Genomic DNA, 27,255 nt, shown 5'->3' with positions numbered 1-27,255 from the left:
TATTATTATTTTTACATTCTGTCAACATATATTGGTTTATGTCTTTGTTTTATTTCTTTTTATATTATTTGTCTTGTGCCGTATTCTAGAAATTATACTCATTGTTACCATAAACAGGCACCCTGTATTAAGTTTACACGAATATTATTATTATTATTGTTTTATTTATATTTTCTGTCAACTTATACCGTCATGTCTTTTCAAATTATTTTTTTTTTGCTTTTATGTTACATTTTATTTGTCTTGTAGCGTATTCTATAAATTATACTCCTTGTTACACAATAACGAAACAAGTGCAATAGCGCTTATCGTTCAAGTCTTTATTCCCACTCTATCATGTAGTTCATTTATTTATATTCTGTACTCTTACGGTGAATAAAGTTTTTTATTATTATTATTATTATATATAACAGAATAATTAGTGACTGGATTACTATTGTGTTGTTGTGTTGATTACTTAGTGGACTAAGTTCACTTCAGAAGATGAAAAGAAAAACATTGTCCGACTTCATTTACTGTTGGGATGACGATATCAACTTTTTTCCTAAATTGAAGAAGAAAACTTGCAGTACCTTTTTTGACAGTTCTCTCTTTGAATTAGGTACATATCCAATACTTTTGGGAATCGAATTATTAACTCCAAAGTAATTACAATTGAATTCACCAATTTATTTATTTATTTATTGTTCACTTGCGTGATCCCGTTCTTTCTGACTAATATAGTTAATTTCAAATAAAAACGACTTCATATGGATAAATATAAAAAAGTCAATATTACGGAGATGATTGGTCCTATTCTGAAACATGAACCAGCATTATCTAGAGAATTGAAATTTGTCAATTTGAAAAAGTAATGAAATAATAACAAACTTTGTTCGACATTGATATTTTGTTACATTCAAAAGGCACTAGGAAGGATGCATTCAGTATATTAACTTCGTGTGGCAGTGAAAAAGTGATAAAAATGTGTCACAAATGGTTTCAATGGCAGACATAACTAGGAAAATGGAAAAACTTTCGAAAATAATTTTGACTTGCTAGAATTTTTTCATTAATTGATTTATTGTTTTGCAGAAATCGTTTCAGTAGCTTGCCCATCCTTCTTTGAACTGGTTACAAAAGTGTTTTACCCAGAAGAACTTTCATTGACCACCGATCTTCAAATATACCTGCATTCGACCCACAGATTCCATGTACATATTCATGTTCTTCAAATTTCTACCGAAAAAAGTGCCAAAATCTTCATAGATCCAATGTGCGCTGAAAGTTATTCAGTCCCAGGTAAGTTTTATCAAAAATTCGGCCCCGTCAAAAATTGCAAATCATGAAATTATCTACAAAAATAGTTCTGATACTTTTTTTCCGAGAATCACCATTCCTAAGATATCGAGGTTCTAAAAGTTGAAAGATTTACATATTACATATATACAAATGCCACGTATATGCAAAGTCAGGCACTAAATATAAGTTTCTATTTGTGTTTATTAGATGTATAAAATATACAATTTTGAGAATATAGGTATGCTCAAAAGAAACTCATTCCCTCAGCCAGTCCCATCCAGCCACATGGCCTTGAACAACATCTGCCTACTCTTTTGTCCGCGTGGCAATACCTGTTTTATTAAATTGACGGATGAACTTGTTACTAGGTGGTAGGAGATCATCATGAAAAATGGCAAATTAAAATTTATATGTTTTTTACCACCTTTATTTGTAACTAAGTTACTGCAGTTTTGTCCTATGTGTACATTTTCACACTCATACATTAGTTACAAATGAAAGTGGTAAAAAACACAGAAATTTTCATTACACATGTTTTACCTGTTTTATGCATTGAAAAAGCAATTGAATAATTCAATGCAACACGTACAACTTTTGTGGTAGGTGAAGATGTTGATTTCTTGATACCTACTACCCGGACTTCAATTATTTACTTTTTGAAACCAGGAAAGGCTCAACAGCGAACAGAAATATATTCTTCAAAAAGTTTATCTGATTATCCCAAATGTCAATACTACATCAGCAATGTTCAGACGGGGGTAAAACATCAGTATTTAAATTATTTGAAAGAAAGAATTCAATTGATTTCACTAAGGTATCTGAAGAAATTGACTCACCTCCTCGAACGATAATCAATACAAGAATTCACTTTCTCCTTACTGTTTATGGAACCGAAAAAAAATTAATTGTATCGACTAGTATATTTAACTTTTGCAAGAAAAACGGGGAACAAGAGACATGTACAACTATCTTGTCTTCCTTCAACATTAGCTTCTGTTCGTCAACACTTGTATCGAGTTCAGTTGTGGCTAGGCAATCAACTGAACCCCAAAGACAGGGGTTCGAAATTAAATAGATAATACTTTGAGACTGCTTCAAACAATACTCCCACGTGCTACAAAAAACTCCTGGACACTAGTTTTTGTAATTGCAAAAAAGGTTGTAGTATGTGGCTGTAGAAGAGAAAGACTGCTATGTTCTCCAGTGTAGATTAATTGCCAAGCCCAATCTTGCTCGTAGATTCATGTAATATCGATAGAGAGAGCTGATTCATCTTCAGTTGAACAATTTATGAAGATCCAGCAAGGAGAAAATGAAGAAGAAGAAATCAAAGAAAACATGACTGTTGTAGTCGAATTTCAAGAGTATGAATAAGAATGAAATATTAACAGAAATCAGAACTACAGTTTGAATCAATCACCTATATATTGATATCAATAATCATTATGCAGTGAATACAGTATTTTTCAATGGAAATTGTTCACAACATATCGTGGAGTGGCCTACCAGGGAAACTACAATAAAAAACAAGTGAAGTACTTTACCTCACAGGTAGTGTGGAAATGTCTTTTATGTGTAACAAAACTCCAACTTTTCGAATAACGATATCGTAGGAATGGAGATTATTAGAAAAAAAAGTTTGATAACAGTTTTTTTGTAGGCAGTTTTATGATCCACAATTACTCTCTCGGCTATAATTTTGATAAAACACACCGTTTTCGAGAAAAATCCAAATAACTACCAAATAAACAAAAAAGTTGACCTTTTACCTTGAATAACTTTTTTAACAGGACGGGATCTATGGAGACTTTTGACACTTCATTTCTTCTGGTGGACCCAAGGTCCAAAATTCAGCTAAGTCGAAATTTTTATTATTTGGAATGTCTATTTTACCGGGCACTTATTTAATATTTAGCCTGTCAATGTACATTACAATCTCCGCTATTCATAATCCCTTCACACATTCGTAATGGAGAAAACAAGGCATGTATGTTGAAAGTATGTTTTTTTTAAAACCATAATAACCAGCTTTCAACTTTTCTTGAAAAGACAACAGCTTGAAAATTAATTCCAGTTAATTGTTTATGATCAAACATATGAGTAATCATGTATTTTCAATTTCAGTCTATCAAAAAATCGCCAATGAAACAAAAAGCAAAGGCAAGTGGCGGATCATCTGGTCCTTCAAGTCTTAACACTGCTGCTCTATCAGCAGCTTATCGGAGAGCTTCAGAAGGAGGAGCTAATTTACTGAAAGGGCGAAAGAATACCAACAGCGCAGGAAGAGAGAATAATGAAATATAAAATGATATGAACTGGCTCTCATCGAGTAAAGAATGAATTCTACTTTGTTGAAATATTGAAAAAATCTTTATACTACGCTTTTTGAATTTTGAGACATTTCCTTGTGGAAGGCAACATAACATATTTTTAAATCTTCAGCGTGATAAATATTAACCAAATGAGGCCAACATTTTTAGTTATTATTTTAGGCATTATCGAAAACTTTTCCGACTATGAAACTATGGAGTCTGCAAATGATGCAAGCCCCCATATAACAGGGGGTTTACTGTGTGAAATTCCATATTCCACCTTTAGTTTTGATTAGCAGAATACGAGGGTGGTTTGATATTGATCTAGTTTCCAGGAGATGCTGCAACGTAAGGAAGAATCGCTATCGGTTCAAACAGTTGCCATGCTGTCAAAATCCCGAACAAAAATAAAAAGTTCAATTTGTTCGTGTGTTTGATAATGAATGTCAAGGTGTCCCAAAATTCATCAATATATCATATTGATTTTTTTCGTCGAAATCTATTTCATCTCCGGCGTATCTATTATATGCCAGTTAGTCAAATTATTGGAGAAAAAATGGCCAAAATTCAACAAAAAATTCCAAGACTACCACATTGGCGGGAAAGGTGACAGCGTCTCTTTTTGGTTATTTGGAAACCGGTGAAACAATAACTGTGTGGAAATTTTTCGATACTGAGAAAGCTCCTATGCATCAAGATAATGCAACCTTACCAAGAAAAATTATACCGATGATCATTTGATAGAGTGCTTGATCATGGCTATCTGAAGCAAATTGCCTTCGATAATCCAATTATCACTCTATATGTGTAATTTAGGAAGTCTCATAAAAAGTGATACCTCAAATGCCTCGAACTTTTTCACATACTTGTGTGCGATAATAATCATATCACTGAATAAGAAACCATGTCAATGAGAACGGTCGCGATACGTGACGTCAAAAGCAGTAGTCCTAGGAATTAATTGACCACCCATCGTATTCAACAAATCCAACCTCCTTCTCTGATCTCAAACTTGAAAAAATTGTTCAGAGGACGATATTTCTAACAATAATGCGTCTATTGCTGTAATTTCACACTATTTTAGAGCTAATTCATTTTATAGAAGAGAAAAAAGTTGTATCATGTTGATAACTAAAATAGAGAAAAAAAAAACAGAAAGAGCGAAAGTCATGTGTTTTCCAATATAGGTTCGATTAATGCTTCTCAGCTATGCTTTTAGGAGGTTGATAATTCAGATCAAGTGAAATAAAAATTTTTCAGAAATTATAACTACTTTGGCAAACTCAAACCATTGCAACAATTTATGCAAAAATGTAAAGTTTTTGCAAGGACAACATAAAGTTAAATTCTTATTCCCAATTTCAACGGTTACACCAAATGTAGAAATGCTGTGACCCTATCAGTATGGCCTGAAACTTGATCAAATTCAGCTGGCTGATGAGAATTAAAAATAATATTTTTTCAATATTTCATATTTGTCTGGATAATTAACCTTGAAAATTATTTTACCTTTCTTAAACTTGTTTCACAAGATCTAATAGATCTCATTCAAAAATCACAGAAAGGGATTAAATATAATGGTCATTGTTACTAAAGTTCTTTCATCCAAATATAGATTTCCAGAACACAAATAAATGGAAAAAGTTTCACAAATAACCTATTCCAGTGTATTGAAATTATACTTTTTTCATAAACATACATTTTTAAAGGAACTGTAACTCACAAAATAAATCACTTTGAAACAGTTATTGGCCTTATCAATTTTCAACTAATATTACTGCATAATTTATATAAGGAGTACATGAGTAAATAGTTTGAAATTGGTGAAAAAAAATTGAATAAGCCATGTATGTTAAAATATCTTATATTATATATTACAGAAAATTATCTACATTTCTTCGGTTATCTCTCATAACTAGAATTATTTAGAATAAAACAGGATTACTTAGGTGTAAATTCCTTGTTTGAGAGTAGTGGAGCATTTTTATTCGATATGTATTGAAAAAATCAAATAATGTGGTTTGTGATTCAAAATGGTGTTCATCATATATGTCGAGCAGTCTTCTCTCTGAGAATAGTTGGGTGTTGAATTTTCACGCTATGAGATTATTTGGAGGTCGCTCCGGGGTACATGGCCTCAAAAATTCTTGTCCTCTTTCGTGAATCCATTTATTTGAAACTGAAAAAAATACATATATCATATATTCTACTATATCTGATTTTTTTCAAGTGAACAGTAAGAGATTATAAAGTTTATAAAGCTGTATCAGCACTTTTCTCAATTGTTTTCTTTCACGTATAGTCAGTGGGCATACTTGAAGACTGGCTATAAATCAAATCATCTAAAAGAACAATTCGTTCAGGCCAGTCTCAACACCCTACACAGTAGGTTAATGGACTGACACCTATCAGAAAACAACTACTCCCCTGGCTAATACCACGAAGGGCGTTGGATTATATCCGACAGGTGTCAGTGCAGGATTCTTCACTGAAGTTATTCCTGCATATGCTGTTGGCGATACAACTGCCGCAATAGATTTTCAATTATTGGAACACACTTGCAGACCGGTTTCGGGCTGTTTGGCCACTCGTCAGTGCAAGGTAGTGTATATCATCAACATAAAGTCGATGATTTCCGATAATTGAAAATCGAATTCCGTCAGAGTATCATTCCTCGAACTAAGCTGAAGACTACAACAAACAACAGGTTTGTCGTCGCTCCATCTGCCTGTGAACGAGGTAACCAACTGCATATCCAAACAGCCCGAAACCGGTCTGCAAGTGTGTTCCAATAATTGAAAATCTATTGCGGCAGTTGTATCGCCAACAGCATATGCAGGAATAACTTCAGTGAAGAATCCTGCACTGACACCTGTCGGATATAATCCAACGCCCTTCGTGGTATTAGCCAGGGGAGTAGTTGTTTTCTGATAGGTGTCAGTCCATTAACCTACTGTGTAGGGTGTTGAGACTGGCCTGAACGAATTGTTCTTTTAGATGATTTGATTTATAGCCAGTCTTCAAGTATGCCCACTGACTATACGTGAAAGATTTCTTTCCTTTTACGAGGAATTGGGCAAATTTGGATATGCAGTTGGTTACCTCGTTCACAGGCAGATGGAGCGACGACAAACCTGTTGTTTGTTGTAGTCTTCAGCTTAGTTCGAGGAATGATACTCTGACGGAATTCGATTTTCAATTATCGGAAATCATCGACTTTATGTTGATGATATACACTACCTTGCACTGACGAGTGGCCAAACAGCCCGAAACCGGTCTGCAAGTGTGTTCCAATAATTGAAAATCTATTGCGGCAGTTGTATCGCCAACAGCATATGCAGGAATAACTTCAGTGAAGAATCCTGCACTGACACCTGTCGGATATAATCCAACGCCCTTCGTGGTATTAGCCAGGGGAGTAGTTGTTTTCTGATAGGTGTCAGTCCATTAACCTACTGTGTAGGGTGTTGAGACTGGCCTGAACGAATTGTTCTTTTAGATGATTCAATTGTTTTCGATTCCATTTTGTTATTTGAATTTCATCTTACACCATTACTCATTGCCGTGTTGATATTCAACCATATTAAACGTAGTAAGAACTTTTTAAATTCAGATATGGTCCAACTATTGGATGCCCGTTCGTTAAAAGTCGATGAGAGCAGTAGAAAGAGAATTATCAGCTCTCCTTCTAGATTTGACAAACTGTAATAGAATCATATTCTCGTAGAAATGGTTGTACATTTTCCAGGAGTCACATGATTGGCAACACTCATATTTGAGAGATAATACCCGAGAATACTGTGGTAGGTATTCTCGGATAATACTAAGAAGCCGTGTAGTTACGATAATTGTAAGATTTACTGCGTTTATTGAAATTATTTATTGTTTTGTTAATATCTATTTCTAGTGGACGTGTAATTGATAATATTTATGTTATGATATTGAGTACCTACTTCAACAAAAACAAACGAACGTATTGATAGTTGGCGCTGTTACGTTTTGTATTGTAGTAACATTACAAAGAATTCTGAATTACCATTACAGGCATTTCTTTTATCGTAAGATAAACGATAACATCTTCACGTGCACCAAATCATATTATTTGACACGGGAAAATGTAAAAATTACACGTCTCCTCTCACTAACTCACCAGTTGCCTATACATTATATCCTGAAATGCGTGAAACATGTACATCGATGTTTGATTGAAAATAGTCAATTGGAATGTAAATAATTTTTCTTTGTTTCAATTACATTGACTACTTAAATCATTAGATTTATAGCTCATAGCGATACAGTTGATTGAAATATTGATATGATATCAATTACCGATGTTGGACGAAGGTGTAAGTCATGTGGATTATGTGACTGATAACGCTGCCTTTGTTTCCTTGGCCGAGGACGGCACAGGATTACTAGTTAGCGAACAGCGAACGGGAGAAGACGTAAAAATTCACTTTCAGTGTTTAATTTTATGGTGGTGAACCATTTGGAGTGAGATTAACAAAGTGCAATAACTGAATGCTTCAAAAATGGTACAGTACAGTTCATGAACTTATATTTTGAATAAAAGTTATTACTTTTGTCTTGTATAAACCTTACTTAGGAGTCTAAACTGCAGAGGTAGTAGTTCTCGTTATACTTCCTATAGGAACTCTTCTCAAAAAAATATTAGACACCAATAAATTGAAAAAATTCCCTTTATTTTATGAAACACATACTGGTAAATCAGCAATCAGTACAGATGAAAAATCGTAAAAAAGACAAGAAAGTTTAAAACTACATTAGTGAAAAACTCATGCTAGGTGCCTGCTTTTTCAAAACTCTAGTAATGACAGCAATACTACAGGACCGAAACTTGTGTGCAAACTTTTTTGATCCCCGCAAAAAGACTATCGGAGTAGAATATTGTAGAATAATGAAATCTGTCTAAAAAATTTGATATCATATGAAAATCTGGGTGTAAATAATTTATTATTATTATAATTCTAGCGCGTCCGACCCTGAATATCAAGATCGTGATTTTATGATGATATTGTAACCAAACAAAAAATATTAGTATTTTTTTTGGTTCTTTTACACTATTTTCATATATACGTCGATTGTATTAGCCAATTTCTTTCTATTTCATCTTGATTGGAAGGCATGAGATTTTTTGATATTGCAATGTTTCAATTTTTGAATTGAAGTATTTTATACAATGATCGCATCAAGAAAAAATGTACATAGATAAATATGTCAACATGAAAAAACAATGAGTATTTGTTCGATTTGATATTCCCTATGACTCATTTTTTAAGGAATGAACACAAGCACTACAGGAACGCAGTTCTCCAGATGGAAGAGTTCTTAAACAGTGAAGTTTGAGGTGCCAAGTCACTTGAACACTTCCCGTGAAAGTATCTATAGAAGAGAGACAAATCTCCAACTTTTCTTTGATGTTCCAGGCAATCGAGTTGCATGTGATATTCGCTTCTCTAATCAGGCGGATACCTCTTTTCTGGATGGAATCCAGCAACTTCAGGGTATGTTTGGGGGCAGAGCTCCATACAAGAGAATAATACTCCAATGAAGGTTTGAACAGAGCTTTGTAAAGCATCAAAAGTTGCTAAAGTGTGTACAATTTTCTGTTTCGGAACAGTGTTCCAGCTTTTGGGGAACAGCCTTTGCGATTCCAGCGACATGATTGTGCCAAGGTATAATGGTGTCCATTTTAACCCCCCAACAAACTTATTGAAACAGAAAGCGGAACTGTCTGACCTGACATTATTATATCCGGTTTGGAGACATTTATCTTCTTGGAGAAAACCGATGTCTGGATTTCTGTGGCATTGAATTGAACGTGGTTACTTTCACCCCCATTCGAAATCACTCCTGGATACTCATTAAGATATGCAACCTCCTGCTGACGGTGAAGATGTGCCTCCGTAGCCGATGTCCTGGAATCCAAATGGAATGACGAGACAAGCGTGCTGTCATCAGCATACAATTATTCTTTATAGAAATTCTTTAAATGATTCGCTAAATGAATATTCAAAGATGTGAAACCTATTCTAACCGACAAAGTAGGATGAGCTATTTTTTGGGGTTTTGCCACATGTTCTGTGTTTTTGATCCTTACAAAGATTATTTTCACAACGTTTCGGCAAAGTCTTGTTTGCTATCTTTTGATGATGTCTGGAGTTTAGAATCAATCAATCTAGTTCTAAACTCCTTGTGAGGCAGATACCAGCAGAAGTGAAACCATCAGGCATCTGTGCAACGTCTTCCATTTGGAAGATTCGTCGTCACTTCATATATCATATATAAAATTCGTGACAATTGTATTGATATGAATCTCGCAACTTCTTACGGCGACCGCATGTTGAAGCTCAAAACATTTGTTTCGACAATGAACCGTCTGAAAAAAATGCAACTCACAGAAAGTGTTCTTCAGAGTCGAAATAAAATTATTTTAGAGGCTTATTGAAAATTGTACATGAATAAATTATTTCTCAGAGAAAGTTTCTTAAGACTCCCAAATATATTTTTTTCAATACTAATGGTATGTCACAAATTTCCACTGAATAGATGAAATCCAATTTATTTTTTCAATATATCCTGTGCATTATGATGATGATGTGCAAAAGAACTCGCTTGGTAAAATATTTTCTTTCGAATACATTTGTATTAATGTAATAATATAGATGCCATGAGTTCTATTATAAAAAAATTACCCCATTTTGATCCAGCTAGTACCGGGCAAGCTGCATGCCTTGTGAGAATGTCTCCATCCCCACTCGGATGAAGATTGAACCAGAAAGCAGCTGCACCTTTTTTAGGCCAAAGAGCAGCTCCAATAACAGGAAATACAGTGGCTCCGCCTTGAGGAACATCACTCATCTACAGACCAAAGATGAGGGGGTTAAATCAAATAAACGTGTCAATATGTAAATTTTTTTAATATTTATACTCACATAAAACAAAACTGTTGCTATTCTATTTCCAGTACCCAAACTTTTGAAGGCATTTTTTTCATCTTTCTGGAAAATACAAATATATTGTCAGGTATGCTTATATTTTCATTTCTTGATGTCAGTTGGATGAAATTATAATGAAATATTTTATTTTTACTGTTGAAAAATCATTATTATTAGACTGAACGTTTACTTCATAAAAATTAATGATACTATCTATGACAACTATCTATGATACTATGATAAAAAAAATTCAATCACTCTCAATAATACAAATTGGCAGCCAAAGCATGATATACACACTCAGTAATATACCGATGTTATTAGAGAATGACGAACTTAATTTAGTGAAACAATTTGCAGTAAATAACAACTCCAATCCGAACATGATTCTTCACATGCTTAACAGAAGAAGGCTACTAACCAAGTATACCCTCACATTGAAAATAATAACTTATACCTCACATTGAAAATAATACTAACTACAAAACACATTCAAAAAATCATCAGAAAAAATAAAGAGACTACTAACTATACCGAATTTTAACTTTTACCACCATAGTAGACATACATAAAAAGACTACTAACTAAAAAGAATTTCAACATGAATTTTAACATAGCATACACTACTTGTGATACTTTAGGTAGACACAATTCACACAGACGCACACAAACGCGCGCGCGCGCATACACACACAAACATACACAACTAAAAGGCAGACGAGGACAATAAATCAGGTGTCTACAAGATAACATGTAGCCCGAAAGTTTATGTAGAAAAAAATCTAGAAATTTCAATAGAATTTGAGAACACAACCAAGAGTGTGCCCCCTACGCATCCCCTGGCTGGATCCGCCACTGAACACAACAGAAGTTTTGAATTGCAGAAGACCTATTTTATCTATGTTTGTCACCTTTTAGAGAACAATCAATAAACGAAAGCAGTACCATTTCACCATTATTGAACTATTTTCATGAAATTCTGGAAATTATTCGTCATTACCCACTTGGTGTCTAAAGTTTACCTGTGTATCTAGAATTAATTAATGGTAATTACTTTTTCTCAATATCTATCTGTTAACCTAGAATTCCCATTATCAACTGATTATCTTATGTAACTTCTGTTATATAAAATACACTGCAGAATAGTTTAATGTACAGGGTAGGTCAAATTGGACACTTTTAAAGGAGGAAAACTCCTGTTTTCAAACTAGATAAATAAAAACTGATGGCTGTGTCCGAGGGTGGAATTTTATGACAAACTCAATAGTGAAAAGCGCATATCAATATATCATCATTTCTGAGATATAGCACGTTTCTCGAAAATGTGCAATTTTGAAAATGTCAAAATTTTCCGTATTTATGAAAACATTTCCAAAGCACTTTTTTACGAAGAATTCAATGGTGTAAATGGGAAACCTGTATATTCCTGCATATTTCAATAGATCTTAAAATTATTTTTCTAAAAATGTAGCACACTTGATGTTTTGCTAGAGTCATCTTTAAAATAGAGAGCTTTTATGTTTTTTCATGTAGACTTTGAAACGCACACTTTGATCAAGTAGGCTTTGGATGACGCGGCGATAAAACAGAAAGAAATTGTTCATAAGTAGGTATCAAATGTTGAGAAAGCTTTTCACAGCAGTAATAAAAACACATAGTTTCAATAAAACTGATATGTATACTATATTTTCTACTAATAAATGAAACTTCAACAATAATAATGATAAAGAAAAAACAATAAAATAAATTTCTTCAACGAAGCTGTTCGAAATGTCTACCAGTTTCTCCTACACACAGGCGACACCTTTTTTAACAATTAAACGAAAAATCGCACTTGGTTACAACTTTCCACGAATCACTGGCAAAAAGTCATGCGGCGTTAAAAATCTTCTGATCTGAGTTGATAAACTCTTCTGGTCATGTATGGTTTGGATTTGTGTTTTTTCAAAATCCTCCTAACGTTAGTTCTTGGTAGGCCTGTTGATATTTTCAAATTACGCGTTGACGTTTCTAGATTATTTTCAACAAATATTCATTCCAACTCCTTATTTGATTTATTTAATTTTGGCCTTTTGTATTCAAACTGACCACCATCAATTAGGTTGTGTCGCAATCTTGCGAAAATTTCTCTAAAAGGTTGTCTTCTCTCTAGATATCTCTTGTGATACAAATTGTTTGCTGCTTCTGCAACCACTAATTGAACAGCGTCTTTATTAATTGAATAGAACTGGCCGATACTTGATGAAAATCCATATTAAAAAAACTAATCAATACAGTTTATTGTATGATTTTCACTATAAACGTCTTTATTGGTTGAATCAAAATTTTATAGTTACCAGTGAAGATTAACATTATGTTTCATCGTCGCATCATCACACTATTTACTTCAAGTTAAAAGATAATTATTTACTTTAAGATGAATTAAAACTTATCTCTTGACAGTTGTTAGTTACTTTCGAATGAGTCATACTCACCCTAGCAAAATCGAAATGTGGTTCATAATGTCCTCCAATACCATAATTGACCACCTGTAATTCCTCCGCAGTTTCCATTGTCAATCCCGTCATATCTTCCACTCTTTGAGAAATATCTGCAATGTGTTTATGTTCGTGTTCTTTCAACCAGGCGGATTTGCTAATTCTGTATTGGGCAATTTCCAGTTCACCAGTTTTGGAATTTTGAACAGTAGCCCTTTGGAACTAAAAAAAAAGAATAATATTTTTGTGTAACTTAGTGAATCATGAACTGAAATGAATTAATATTAGGATAATATCAATCGTAATATTCATGGTTTTTACTAATGTTTTTCATCTGAAACATTAATATTTACCGGCAAAATCAGCTGAACTAAAAAAGTAGGTTCATATAAAGATTTGAGAAGGAAAAAAACTCAGTCATCCTACAAAATAGGCCATCACCGAAGACTTGCAGTAATAAAATGACGAAACAATGATTTCCATAAACACAGTAGTTGTGAAAATTACGTACAACCAAAACCACCTCTTTGTACCTATTTATTTGTATTCATATCTTTTTGAAGGAACCATGAATAATAAAAAAAATATAAACATGATGGAAATATCAGTACTTAACCTCTCTGATCTGTCTGTTTGAAATCTGTTTTTCCGTTGAAAAGCTGTCGCCCTCCTACGAATGACAACCCCCAGAAGTCGAAACTTGTGCAAGTTAAGGATTGACGAGGTCTTAGTTTCAAACGTGCTATTCATAGCACGTTAACTGATATTGTCACCCTTGCGAAAAGAACCACTTTCAAAGCTGACTTACTTACTACTTCATTAAATAATTACAATTTTGATATATTTGATTGTCATTGCAAGACAGGGTAAGAATGATACAAAAAATTATTAACGAGAAGAGCAAGACTGAAATAATTGCTGAAAATTATAATTCAATGGAGTTCCCCTATAGTTGATCAATTAACACTTCCATAGCATGTTAACTGATATTGTTACCTTTGTAAAAAGAACATTTTCAAAGCTGACTTACTTGACTTTATTGAATGATTACAATCTTGATATTGTATTGTATTGTATATTGTCATTGTACTTACCCTAGGTGTAGCTAGCTTTTTTATTGTCGCTATTTCCGAATCAGTCATAACATCGTGGAACATGTATAAGTCAGGTTTATGGTGTATTTCCTCTATTTTGAAAGGAGCTATCAACAAGAAAGGGTTATTGTTCGTCAAATATCTACATTTCAGTTTCGAAGCCTTCTCTTCTGGAATGCTGGTTTCTCCTCTGCACAAAGTTTCATAATGTTCTCGGGCATATGGATCATATTCATGATGCTGAAAAAATAATAATTAGGACGGTTATTCAATAGGTGTCACACTTCAATCTAATACATAAAAATGAATTGCTGTACGTGGGTCTCGCCAAAACTCGAGAACGCCTGGACCGATTTGGCTTTGAATTATTTGTGGAAGTCCAGAAAAGGTTTAAAGGGTGAGTAAATATGACGAATATCGTCCAAAAAGAGGTGGAGAAACGGATAAAATATCGAGATTTTCTCTTCGAACTCTGCAGACTCTATCCATACCACTCTGTCAAGATGGTTGTTCTGATTATTGGAGGTGGAATGATGCCCTCTCTACTCTTGAATCTTAAAATCATACCGGCCTGCCGCACTGAGGCAGAAATCTTAGCCGGACAGATACAGAAGGCTGTCATACTTGGCTCACTGCGCTTGCTCAGGGTACATGATTCTCGGACCCAATGATCGCTTACCCCACGGTGTGGGGAGTGGTCTTTGGTTGATAATGCTGGCGCGCCCTTCCGAATGTATCGGGGTTTCGGGGGATAGGGCCTGACCATACTTCGGTAAAAAAAAATAATAATAGAAGTACTTAAGAACAGCTGGACCAATTTTTATGATTTCTTTTTGGATTTATCTTCGTCGGGAATAGGGTAATAAGTATCAATAGTAATATTAAAAGAACTCAAGAATGGCTGAATTGATTCTTATGATTTTTGTGTTATTTGATTTGTCTTCATCGGGAATAGGATAATAAGTATTTAAATATGATATTTCATCAATAAAAATTATAATGATAATAAAAGTGGCAAACACTTGTATATCACAATAATTATGTATCAATTTTGAAATTCTAAATCTGCTCATTCATTAACTGTTAGGCGGAACGACGTTCGGCGGGTCCGCTAAGTACTTAAATATTTCACTCTGTTCAGTCCAACAGAGTGTAGATCTGAATGAACCAGACAGGGTAAGAATGATACAAAAGATGAATAACGGGAAGAGCAAGACTGAAATAATTGTTGAAAACTATAATTCAGTGGAGTTCCACTATAGTTGTTCAATAAACACACCATTGTATATCAATGTTCTGCTAAAAAAACATATAAAAATGAAAAATTACAATGAAAGAATAGGTACTACAATATGAAGATTAGACGTATTAGTATTTGAATAATTTATTTGATTTCTATTTGAATTGTATTCCTGTTATGAACATTCTTCGTTTTTTTGGGATTATCATTATCATATTGCGGAAACAATGATTAGCTTCCCTGAAATACAGAAAGTGAACATTTGAGTACACTGCCAATTGAAGAAAATGCCAAAGTAGGTCTCGGTAGGTTTTGTTCTGGAACTTCTTTCTACGAACCGATTTTTTGAAATGCGTAGTTCGAGGTGTATTAACTTTTGAACTACCTTACCAGATAATCGTTCTTAGAACCCTTAGAATAATTACTATGTGTTACCATTAATTTGAGCTGTTTTTACCAGCGGATTCAGGCTTATATCACCTTTCTTCAGGTAGTAAAATCTAGCCTAGAATTGATTATGTGATGGAACCATAGGTCATAGCTTCTGTTTCTAGAGTATAAAATGATTGTGATGTTGGAGAAATTTATTAATCCTGCTTGAGTAAGCTCTTGGATCAAAAAACAAGTATTATAATTTTGTAAAAACCTTCCATAGTGAAAATCTCCCAAGATACTGTGTTAGCGAATTTTGATATAACTTTCATCTGGCATTGCTCAGTTCCGATAGACAATAACAGCTCCAAGAAATATATTTCAATTTGCAAAAAAATTAGCAAGTTCACCTGATCAACATCACGTAAATGAACGCAGAAGTCATCTTTAGGAAAGGAATTATGTTTCAAAGTGAAGTTAAACGAAGTCATATATTGAAATATAACTGCCATCTTTGAAAGATCTGTGAGTTGATGATTGATCTACAGTTCACAGAAATAGTGGAAAGCGACTTCCTCCAGCATATGTATGCTTAGTTGCATGTTCCTTGAGAGCCCATCGAGAAAATTTCTACGTGGAATCTGGAAAGCCATTAAGATTTCTTTCAGCTACACTGATCTCAATTATAGTGATCACTGTTAAAAACAAGCACTGCTTCCATATACCAAAACTTCAACACTCTTCTCGACTCGCGTTTCACCAACCAAGTTAGCGACATCAGGAAATGCATTAGATTCATTCCTAACTTCAACTACGTATTTTAATATCTAGAAGTGTACACTTTCATTCCTAGTAATGCATCAATGATTTCTTGAGTGAATATCAGCGAAATTTTTGCAAATTTTCAACAGAGTGATCCATGTGGAAGTAAACCAAGACTTCTTCGCAGTAGGCTTTTTCTCCTTTCATAGTTTAAAATAGTTCTCATGCCTCTTCTATTTCCAAATTTTCACAAGCATCCAGACGACTTGTCTTGCACCGATCTCAAAAAATTTAGACACTGTTCATTCACTCTATGGCAGTTCGCCAAAGTGTGATGAGTGTTACCACATTTTTCTATTCTCTGAAATCGAATAATTGCAACCTGATATTAGAAAAGAGTTTCAATAGCTCGTTTAGAGTGACTAATATATTTTTTGTAAAAGTTCTCTGAGTTCTTTTCATATATTCCCGACTTTTCATTTTCCACCACCTCATCTCAAGGGTTACCTAACATTTATTGAAGTGATCATTCAGTTTTAAAATCTATTCAGATGTTCAGCTCTGAAAAAATAAACTATCATTGCCTATGGAATCAACACTGACGTTGATTATGTGTATTATTTCTGATATTTATTAAGGTGCTGACTATCAGTAAATGGTTTGTCTGTAGTTATTTGAAAAAGATTTTCTTTTTAGAGCAAGGCTGAAATCTAAGGAAAGATGTAAGACGAGTTGAAGAATCTCAAAAACAGATTATTGCACTCATTGAATAGGGTCATGAAAATTTCCTCAAAATCACTTTAGCTTTTTTGAAATTTGATTTTCATCTATAAAAAACTCAATAATTAAAATTTTGCTATGAGATGAAAATTGCAAATCTGTTTTTTGTTATGTAGAATGTACAATCGATCCGAAAACTTGCTTATTTAATCTCAAGAATGTACCTGTAGTGGCTTGTGTATATTCAGCACTGACAGTAACCTTGCAAAAATGTATTATTGCAAAAGTCGGTAGCGATTGCAAATGCAAACATAACGCCCAGTATTGTGATTTTTGTAACAATATCAATATTTGTAATATCAAGATTTTGAACTTTTATCGTTTCCTTTTGTTGGCATGAGAGGCCGTGTTTGTAAAAAAAAATCCATCCTCCAAATTCAGAACGAATGTTGAAGGACCAGTATAGAAAATAACGTATTCATGAAACGCTTTTTTGTGAGATTTTCACTAAACAATTTCATAAAAATGTAACACGTGTTTCGCTATACAATAACTTCTTTGGGCGAGCCTATATTAACTGAAAACTACATTGTAACTTATAACAGTGACTTTCATTCCCGAATCCCAGTGAGTGTTATAAGTAAAGAATACATGCAAACATTGATTAGAAACTGTCTACAGGATGTGGTGGTGTAAGTCCCAGGTTTCCATCTAAAAGTTAATATAGGCTTTTCGACTTCTCCAACGAATCAACATTTTCAAAAATAGAAAGGATGAACTGAGAATTGTTAACGTGGAAGACACTCATTTCGAAAAAAATAAAAAGGATTCTTGATCATCTGAAAATCATTCGGAAAATTGTAAATCCTTTGGTCAACGTTCGACTTGCCCCAGTTCAATGGGTGTGTTTGGGTGTATATAGTAATACTATTTTTACATGTTATTTTTGACGTGTGACACCTTTGAAAATACTCTTATCTGGTATTACTTTAAACTTTACACTATTTACCCCTTCATATTGTATACTGTCAGATTCATCATCTCCCTTCTTCCTTTCCGATTCTATGGATTTCTCTATTTCTTCTTCGTAATACATTTTATTTCCTAAAGCTCTCGTATGTGTTGGTAAAATCTCTAAAAGTTTATTGGTCAGATCTAAAGCGAGTGGTATGTTTCCTGTAATCAGAAGTAGAGATTGTTGAATAATATAATGATGTATTGTTGGTAAACATATTAGTAACTTAGAAAATAGCTTGCCTTGCTTATAAGTAGAAAATGCCAGATATTCTAAAATATCACTGCGGTCCACCGTTTCATTGGCTTCCCTTTTCAGTCTTGCTTCTGCCTCTCTCATCCACAATTCGGTGTGATAAAAATCTCCATTATTATAATTCTGTCTGCCCAATTCGAAACAATCCGCAGCTGAAAGTTCTGAACTGTATTTGATACCATTTAATTCGCCTCTTGCTAGCGATGAAGTATCTAACCTACAAAACAGTAATTTTGAAATTGGGAAGAATATTCGAGATGAAAAATAACTATATTTGAAGTTGTTCATTCCTTCAGAAGGGGGCGTAGGTCAATGACTGTGATCTGAAATGAAATTCAAATGTGGTGTGGAATCAGTGTAGATATGATTTTACAATTTTATAATTACCAAATTGAAAAACCAGTTATTCTCAGGAGATTAGTTTTTGAAAAACAAGCTCTCGAAAATGCAAACTTTTCTATAATGATGAAGAAACTAAAGAGCCATTATAATTACATCGATCGGTAGTGGCAGCGAGGGTAGAGTTGGAAGTGGAAACGGGGGTGTGACTTGCAGAAGCGAGGTGTGTAGTGTTGTAACGACGTGATGGTAATTATCTCCATGAATTAGGTGATCTTTGTGAATCATCTCAATTGTTGATGCAGTTGGAACGTTTTAAAATTTCAATAGCTTTATTCGCTGATTATTCTGACCTGGAGAGTTTTTTCAATGGCAATGGTTTTGGGGTCTTCGAAAATTACTGTGTGGCGTGTTTCATGATGATCGTTGAAGAGAAATGAGGCTGAATCTGATGGTCATAGGCTCTGTTGGATACTCTTCTGTTGGTCTGACCAATGTAAGTTCTAGAGCAGGTAGAACATGGTATTTCGTACGTGCCGTGTGCCTCATTGGGTATCATGTTGTTGGCTGTGAATACTGTTCTTATATCGTATCACTTAAGATTACGGCTCACTTTGTCGTTAACTCTATGAATATAAAGAAGAAATGCTATTGGGTGGTCCGTCTGTTCATCGCTCTGTTTGAGATGTGAGGTTCGTCGTACTTCATCTACGTATCGAAGTCAATACATTGGTTGAAGGTCACACATTTCAATGACTCTAGTTTCAAAGTATTCCATGAAAAGGTTTGCAAGGACTGAAGAAAATCAGGAACCCAAAGTCACATCTCCGCTTTCACTACCAACTCCACCATCGTTTTCACTACCGGTCCGCCCCTCCACTCCAGGGACATAAATACCAGATCGGCTTCAGAGTCGAAGCCGAAAAGCTAACAATCCTTCAAAAACCTAAACAATAACTCAAATATAGTTGTCTTTCCGGCAGAAAAAAATGCCACGGTGGTACTGAAGACGACTACGTCGACAAGATGACGACATCTTGCCACTAGCCGAACATTCCTCATCACATGTCTGAAAATCCTATCACTTTATTCAAATCCTGAAATCCTTCAATATCCAACAAACAGACATCCTCGTCATCTTTAACGAATTATATACCTTTTCACGAATATCCCACTATCCGAAACCTTATCCCTTCTCAGAACAAAACATCAAAATCGGCAAGGCACTGCATGTCCAGTAAATATTTCCGTTTCCAGGGCAAAGGCGCCCCAATGGGTTTTACTTGGAGGACTTTGAAACCAGAGTCATCGACCACATCAAGTTCCTACACCATAACCCAAAATTCGCAATGGAGGTCAAAATTGTTAACTCGCTTCTAATCCTAAACGTTCGCATCACAAAGTCCAACAAATATTTTTCACGCACTGTCTACCAAAAACCTACCCACACCAATCGTTATCTTGAAGCTAAGTCCCATCATCATCCTGCCCAGCTTAATTACATCTTGATTTTTTTCAAACACCGATCTATAAGATGCCCTGACAACCACAACAGATCCAAAAAACCATACAAACTAAAAGCCGCCTTTCACCAAAACGACTATCATCCCGTCTCCAAAATCCAGAGATCCACTCAACGACAGCAAACTCAAACTTCACACTCCCCACAAAATAAGTCGAATTTCGGAGAGGCATAATGTAAGAACAGTTTTCAAAACCAACAATCAAATCTCCAATCTTTCAGGAATAACTAAGGACACGATATGCAATTAGGCACCGGGTATATACGAAATATCTTATTCTACCTGCCCTAGAACTTACATCGGCCAGACCAATAGAAGAATGTCCAACAGAACCCATGAACATGAACTAACTGTTCTCAAATCAGATCCAGCCCTCATCCCTCTTCAAACGTCACCTTGAAACATGCCACACAATAAGCTTCAAAAACACCAGGATAATTCGTGAACCATTGAAATTGAAAAACGTCCCGACTGTTTCAACAAACGAGATTATTCACAGAGACCTAGAAAATTTTTCAAATGAATATCCATTTTTTTCATCAATAATCAGCAATATCATGCTGTTTTATTTCATGGTACTGCCCAATAAAATTTTCGTTGAAAATGGAAATGTATCGTTAAAAATGTAGGTGTTGTGGTATTACTATCGACATGGATTTTAATTAAATTACATTCGACAATTTGTTAACAAATATGAAAAAAATTACCTGTATGTATCCTGCAATCTTGTTAAGGCCACTGCTGCACCATTCAAATCCTCATCTGTAGGAAACTTCATTGTTTCCTTGAAATAAGTGATGTTCATTAGGTAATCTAGAAAGTGAAAATATGCCATTATATTAGCGTCACGTCAAGAGGCAATTATTGAAATGAGCATGCCTCTTTAAGAATAGTCAGAGACATCAAGATCATTAAGGAGATTAACATAACGAATGTGTGAGTCTTTGATTCAACCGACTTTATACTATTTCAATGGTGACTCAAAGTTATCTCTGTACTGAAAATTTGGAAATATATAATTCAAATGGCAAGAGATAGAAAATGTGTGTAACCTTCCTTCCAAAATAAATATATGGTGGTCTAGTTGAAAAATTTTAATAAAGATATTATATAAAAACGGATGAAGCAAATATTCTGCAACTCAAATTCCAAATTTTCAACCACTGTTACATTTCACATCGTGTATGTATTTGAAATATATGGGGCTGAAATAACTAATAATGATTAACAGATACAACTGATGTGAACAAAATGATGAATGACTTCTTTCTTACTTGTGAAGAACTCAACAATTAAACCCAACAATTAATATAAAATAAATTAAAATCATGTGTTTACCGAAATTCGATAAAATACACTCAAAACTTATTGCAATATACTCAAAACTTATTTCATGTTGAGGTATCTCTAAATATATATAAGTCAAAGATGACTGACATAGTGATCTAGCAACGCACAGCCCAAACCACTGGACGGATCGGGCTGAAATTTGGCATTCAGGTAGATGTTATGACGTAGGCATTCGCTAAGAAAGGATTTTGATCAATTCTACCCCCAAGGGGATAAAATAGGGGATGAAGGTTTGTATAAAACTTTGTCAATTTTAAACCGATCGGGCTGAGACTTGTATGCATAAAGCTACTATGACGTAGGCATCCCCTAAGAAGGGATTTTGATAAATTCCACCCCTAAGGGGATATATTCATATAATATTGGGAAATTACATTCTTCTCGGCCGACATTTCAATGGTCATCGAATAAATTATAGCTTTTTCTTTACTGCCCAATAATCGGTCGAATGGTAATGGAAAAAAACTTCAGAGGTATTTAATGAAGATAAGTGAAGTCGGACGACCCCTCTTATTTTAATAGTTAATTGAAAGTTTTCGTAACAAAAATTCGACAGAATTTCAATACCTCTACGAACATGTAGTTCAAAATAGAATTTATAATTCTTTTTTTTTTCCGAATTTGTTTGGGATCAAGAGCTGCACATTTAACTCATTTTCATTAATCTAACTCACTCTCTATAACCTCATGTTAACAATAACGACCCGATGCATATACTAGAATTTGGTTGACCTTGTAGTTTTATGTTGAGAAAGAAATGAGAATTTTGAAAAAATAGACTTTTAATATGGAGTAATCTACGATAAATCATGAAGATGTGACAATTTCATACACAGAAATGTCGAAAACTCATTTTATTGTATTATAGATAGTACTACAGGTATTGAGGAAGAAGTTATTTTTGCACTTCTACTTCAGCGTAAAGAATCGCAAAGGTTTGATTTTCCCAGACTTTTCTTGATCGTTTTTTATGATCTATATATTCGTAGATAATTTGCTCTCTTAAAATTCTTCTGTTGAAAAATCTTGTCCACTATTAAGTATTTGATTCTTACCATGGCTGATTACTGAGCTCATTAGATCTTCCACTTGTTTCCAGTCCGTGGTCAATCGTTTAACCAGCGTGTACGCGTTGATAGGGTTTGCTATATATAACTGCACATCCTCTATAGCTTTATTGTGCTGCGTCTGATAAACATCTGCGAATCTGTAACAAATTCATGAATATTAAATCCAGTAAGTGGGTTGTTAATGAAATGGGATATTGAACCCACAATCAGTTCAATTCAAGATCAATTTCGAAAGATACTACTGCCAAAGGAAAATATTTTTTTATAAATGCAGATTGTGAAAGAATTCACTTCAATTCATTTTAAGCTTCCATTAGAAGTTTGAAGTGAAGTTCATCATACATTTTTTCTGGCAAAAGTTTCAGACATAAATGCATTGCGCTTTTTAAAATTATTAGCTAAGTGCCGTGTAGAACCATGACGTATTTATTGTTCTACTTAACCGACCGAAAGATAAATGACAGTGGAAAAAAAACGGAGAAAACTATTAATGTCAGTATTTCCAATCTTTACAGTCGAACAGTTACCAAAACACAATACCAAGCACATTCAAACCAACTAGCGAACTGCTTATAGACCAAAATACATTTTCAGACAGTAGGTATTCTTGAAATAAAACATACTGTTCAACTGATTTTTCAATGAAAATATGAACTGAAAAGATCATTTTTGACATTAGTTTTGGCATAACTTGTAAACCGTTCGAACATCCGAAACATCTGATGATGTTTCGGATGTCCGCTATTCGGGATGACATTGTTCCATGTAAGTGAAATTTCACTTATTTTATATACGATATTATGTAGCGATGTTGTGAATGATATTTGATTTCGTTTGTTTGGAGTACAAACTGAATAGAACGGAGTTTTTTTTCTATAATCTAATGTTCATATAAAAGTAGTTGTTTCGAATGTATTTTTTCTTTCGTGTGATTCAATGAAAATATGAAAGTAGTTGTTTCGAGAGGGTTATTTCTTCCATTTTGTGCCTTTGCATAATCTACACATCTTTGTAAAAAATATATTTTGAAATCGATTCTTTATTTCTTTCCTTAGAAGATTCTCACATTTTTTGTATGAAGATGGAGAAGTAGAAAGTCAATTTTTTTCCTAAAAATGAATGTCTTCTATAGATACACCCCTTCCACATATCGTTTAATATTAAAAAAAAAAAACCTTCAAAATGGCCCGCTATATCACCTGATATGACAACCTTAGATTTCCTGGTGACGATTCGTGAAATCTGAAGAGTAAATTACACAACCGCAGTCCATTACAGAACCCATGGTTAAATTGAGAGGTTCTCGCAACATAATTGCTCCAGAAACATTCCGTAATGTGAGAAATGAATTTGTAAATAGACTTATTGTCAGCATTTCGAACATAACTCAAGGTAATTTTTGAATATACTTTAATTGAAATTAGGATATTTATTATTTGTTATTAGACTAGTGATCTATATAGAATATAAATACCCAATAAAATATGGATCACCATCCAGATCCCCTTTTCCGTTTTAAGTCAAAAGGAAACTTCATACGTCCTCACTGTATATGTGATAAGAAAAAGTATAGGACATATGAGTCAATAAAGATGGTAGTTGCTCTGATGGACTCCAGAATATTCACAAAAATTTTACAATTGGATTATTCTCAAATTCTCAGAATCGGAATTGTCGGGAAAGAACAAAGTTGCTGCAACAAATATGATTGCCGTTCTAATCTTACTCTACTCGTTTGGAGCAGTGAAGTGGACTCGGGTGGAGCTGTATCAACTCGACGTGAAGAACGAAAGAATGATACATCTCCATTGGAGTTTGCATCCCAAATCGTCCGTTCCAAGGTTGTATTCCCTCCGATAACAGGAAGGCCGTGCACTTTTGAGTTTGAAGTGTCTACATGACAGAATGGTACTGGATGGAGCCTGTTAAGTCTTCAGGAGTTCCAATCCCCTTCTCTGCATGGTCTGCGATCATGCATTTCTCATTAGGACAGCTGCCCGAGCAGCTGATGAACTCGATTTAGTTTTCGACTCTGAATGAGGTGATCACAACTGTCACCAAGTTGGAACCCGTTCAGCGGAAGGTTTATATAAAAGTCGCAGAAATCACCTCACTTCTGCAGGAACACAAGGATAAGCCAATGCATGAGGGCTTTTTCACTAACAGTAAAGACCTTGGCTTATCAAAGCGCCCAACTTTCGCTCTCCTCAGGTCGAGTGGGCTGAAGTCGGATACTGAGGGGTTCATCATGGCTCTCAGGATGGGTGATGGGCCTGCAAGGTGCAGGCAAGGTGCAGCGAGGCGTCCGTGACCCTAATGCACTTGCTGTCAACATGTCCTGCATATGCGGTGTCGTCCTATATCCATCGAAGTAACGCGGCCCTGAGAGTGCTTTATTACCATCTACGACACTCTCAAGATATTGACGAGACACCGGTGTTGCCCTACGCTCCGGGGGATATTTAATCCGTTGTGGGCAACGAGAAGTGCCGAATTAATTGGAACTATTCGTTCCCCACTTTCAGGCTCACACAAGCGAATACGCCTGATGTTGTCCTTCTCGACCACGAGAGCAAGGCCATATTTGTCGTGAAGTTTTCAGCTCCTGACGAAACGAATATCGTCCGACTAACACGACTATATTATTCTTCCTCTGTTTCCGGTCTAGACGAGTAGTTGCTTTCCTTAACTCATAATTTTCCTCTTTGAAGGTTGCAATTTTATTATGAACCTCTCTCAATTCAACTTTTGATTCCGACGAGGTTTCTTGTCTTGGCATCAAGATTTTTAAGTATGGCAAGCAGATCTGTCAACGTAACATTTGGATTTTCATTCGTTAGCATTTTATGTGGATATAAATGGATTTATGAGCATCTGTACTAATTGAACTAAGTATTCCAATATGTTTTGCGGATTAAAACACTTTTTCGTTCAGAACAGTAGTTTTTAATGAATCGGGTATGCCTGACTCACCTAACATCTTCCTTAGAAGGCACTTCTAATTGCATAATCTGAACATGATTTTGTTTAATGCATCAACAGTCAATACGCAACGAATACACAAAAACGCCAAATTTTTGTGTTTGCTAGAACCCTAGTTATTTATATATCAACGAAACTTGTTTTATACGACGGACTATCCCGAAAAACTGTTATATCTGAATGGAACAAAATAGAAATGGATGAATAAACGAATATTTTTTTGTGAAAAATGAAAATTCACCTTAATTTAGTAGTATATATTGATATATACGTACCTTTTCAAAAGATCGATTTTCTGTTCTTCAGCCCTGATGTAGTTTTCTAAGGTTCCAATGAGAACCCTTTCAGTATCAAGTAATTCTTCTAGGTCGGCAAGAGCTGTATACACTTCACCTTCGGTATAACTAGCAAGGAACACAAAAGGAACTAATAGATGGCACGGTTGCATTTCTAAGGTTTTCTGAAAAAAAAAGGTTCATCAAATATTCGTCGCGTTCTGAGTTTTTCGATTTAACTTTGAAAGTATATGAAAAAAATTGAATAGGAATGTGAAATATGATGAAAAAGTGTTATGAAGTAAGCGCTAAAATTTATAATATAACATTAGGACGCTTGATTGGTGAACATGGTTTGAACGAATAATACAAAAAATAATATTCATATTTTGAATCTCGAAATTTTTGTAAACGAATGTGTTCCTTGGGTTCCTACTCGTGGAAATTTGTTATTGAAAAATTATAATCTGTTGAAAAGCAACTTTTGGTACAAATGATAAGTGTTGAGTTTATCCCGCTTTTGGAAAGTTGAATAATAATGTTTTGAGCTGTAATTCCTCAATGTGATGAAAAGAGAAAAATAACTATATGTGATGAGGAATGCACCTTTGTAAATATCTGAGAATCTACTGAAAATGGAAACCTTAATTATGCCGTATAATGTTGTCAATTTCATACACAAAGAATGATTAAATTCACCTTATTTCGCATAGAAATGGATGAGATTTCTGAAAAGTTACAATTATTACAATTTTAATTGATACTCCACTGATTTCGTATCGCAAACATCTATCTCTATGAAAGCCATTATACTGCATAACCTTTGAACAAGTTCATCTTCAGCAATGTCAGAGATTCTACAAATATATACATTTTTACTCCGTCTTGCCAACACCAAATATCTCCGAAAATATATACCATTGTGTACTTTATGCATTAGAAACTTCTATTCATAATAAAAAGTCATGGGAAATAAACTGCTGAAATTCGTAACTGTACATGCGAAACACCCTGTTTATTTACCTTGGTATATATCAATCGTCTTTAAACGGAATGTGTGATATATATATCATATAAAAAGTGACTACACCTATATTTTTTATAGAAAAAAAAGGAAGTTGGAGGACATACTGGAATATAAAAAAATTTATTTACATTGGCGTAACCTTAACAATTTTGTTGGGAGTCAATATGAATGGAAATCGATACCATATTCCCATACAACATTC

General features: G+C 34.4%; 2 protein-coding genes across 3 annotated transcripts in view; one reads left to right on the top strand and one right to left on the bottom strand.

The window, feature by feature from the left end:
- Positions 1 to 5,339, top strand: part of jdp (DnaJ domain-containing protein) — a 58,582-nt gene extending 53,243 nt beyond the window's left edge. The window contains 1 exon segment of the mRNA XM_074172976.1: positions 3,406 to 5,339. Within this exon segment, the coding sequence (XP_074029077.1) occupies positions 3,406 to 3,585 (180 nt within the window). The 3' untranslated portion in view covers positions 3,586 to 5,339.
- A 102-nt stretch (positions 5,340 to 5,441) lies between these two features.
- The window catches only part of LOC111508268 (prolyl 4-hydroxylase subunit alpha-1), a 77,734-nt gene continuing 55,920 nt past the window's right edge, over positions 5,442 to 27,255 (bottom strand). The window contains exons 2-11 of one of the 2 annotated variants that reach the window (XM_074172970.1): positions 26,027 to 26,211; positions 22,755 to 22,906; positions 21,057 to 21,162; positions 18,470 to 18,704; positions 18,206 to 18,388; positions 14,124 to 14,363; positions 13,027 to 13,251; positions 10,550 to 10,615; positions 10,310 to 10,475; positions 5,442 to 5,772 (exon numbers count right to left, since the gene is read on the bottom strand). In XM_074172970.1, coding sequence (XP_074029071.1) covers positions 5,687 to 5,772; positions 10,310 to 10,475; positions 10,550 to 10,615; positions 13,027 to 13,251; positions 14,124 to 14,363; positions 18,206 to 18,388; positions 18,470 to 18,704; positions 21,057 to 21,162; positions 22,755 to 22,906; positions 26,027 to 26,199 — 1,632 coding nt within the window. In that variant the 5' untranslated portion in view covers positions 26,200 to 26,211 and the 3' untranslated portion in view covers positions 5,442 to 5,686. The remainder of the gene's footprint in view (positions 5,773 to 10,309; positions 10,476 to 10,549; positions 10,616 to 13,026; positions 13,252 to 14,123; positions 14,364 to 18,205; positions 18,389 to 18,469; positions 18,705 to 21,056; positions 21,163 to 22,754; positions 22,907 to 26,026; positions 26,212 to 27,255) is intronic. The other variant, XM_074172971.1, reaches the window with a different exon arrangement.

Source organism: Leptinotarsa decemlineata, unplaced genomic scaffold (genome assembly GCF_025532065.1).
Source record: "Leptinotarsa decemlineata unplaced genomic scaffold, Ldec_3_MD MMD2_tig00000199_RagTag_RagTag, whole genome shotgun sequence".
NCBI lineage: Eukaryota > Metazoa > Arthropoda > Insecta > Coleoptera > Chrysomelidae > Leptinotarsa > Leptinotarsa decemlineata.
Note: the sequence above shows the minus strand (reverse complement) of the source record. Positions and strands in the feature narration are given on the sequence as shown.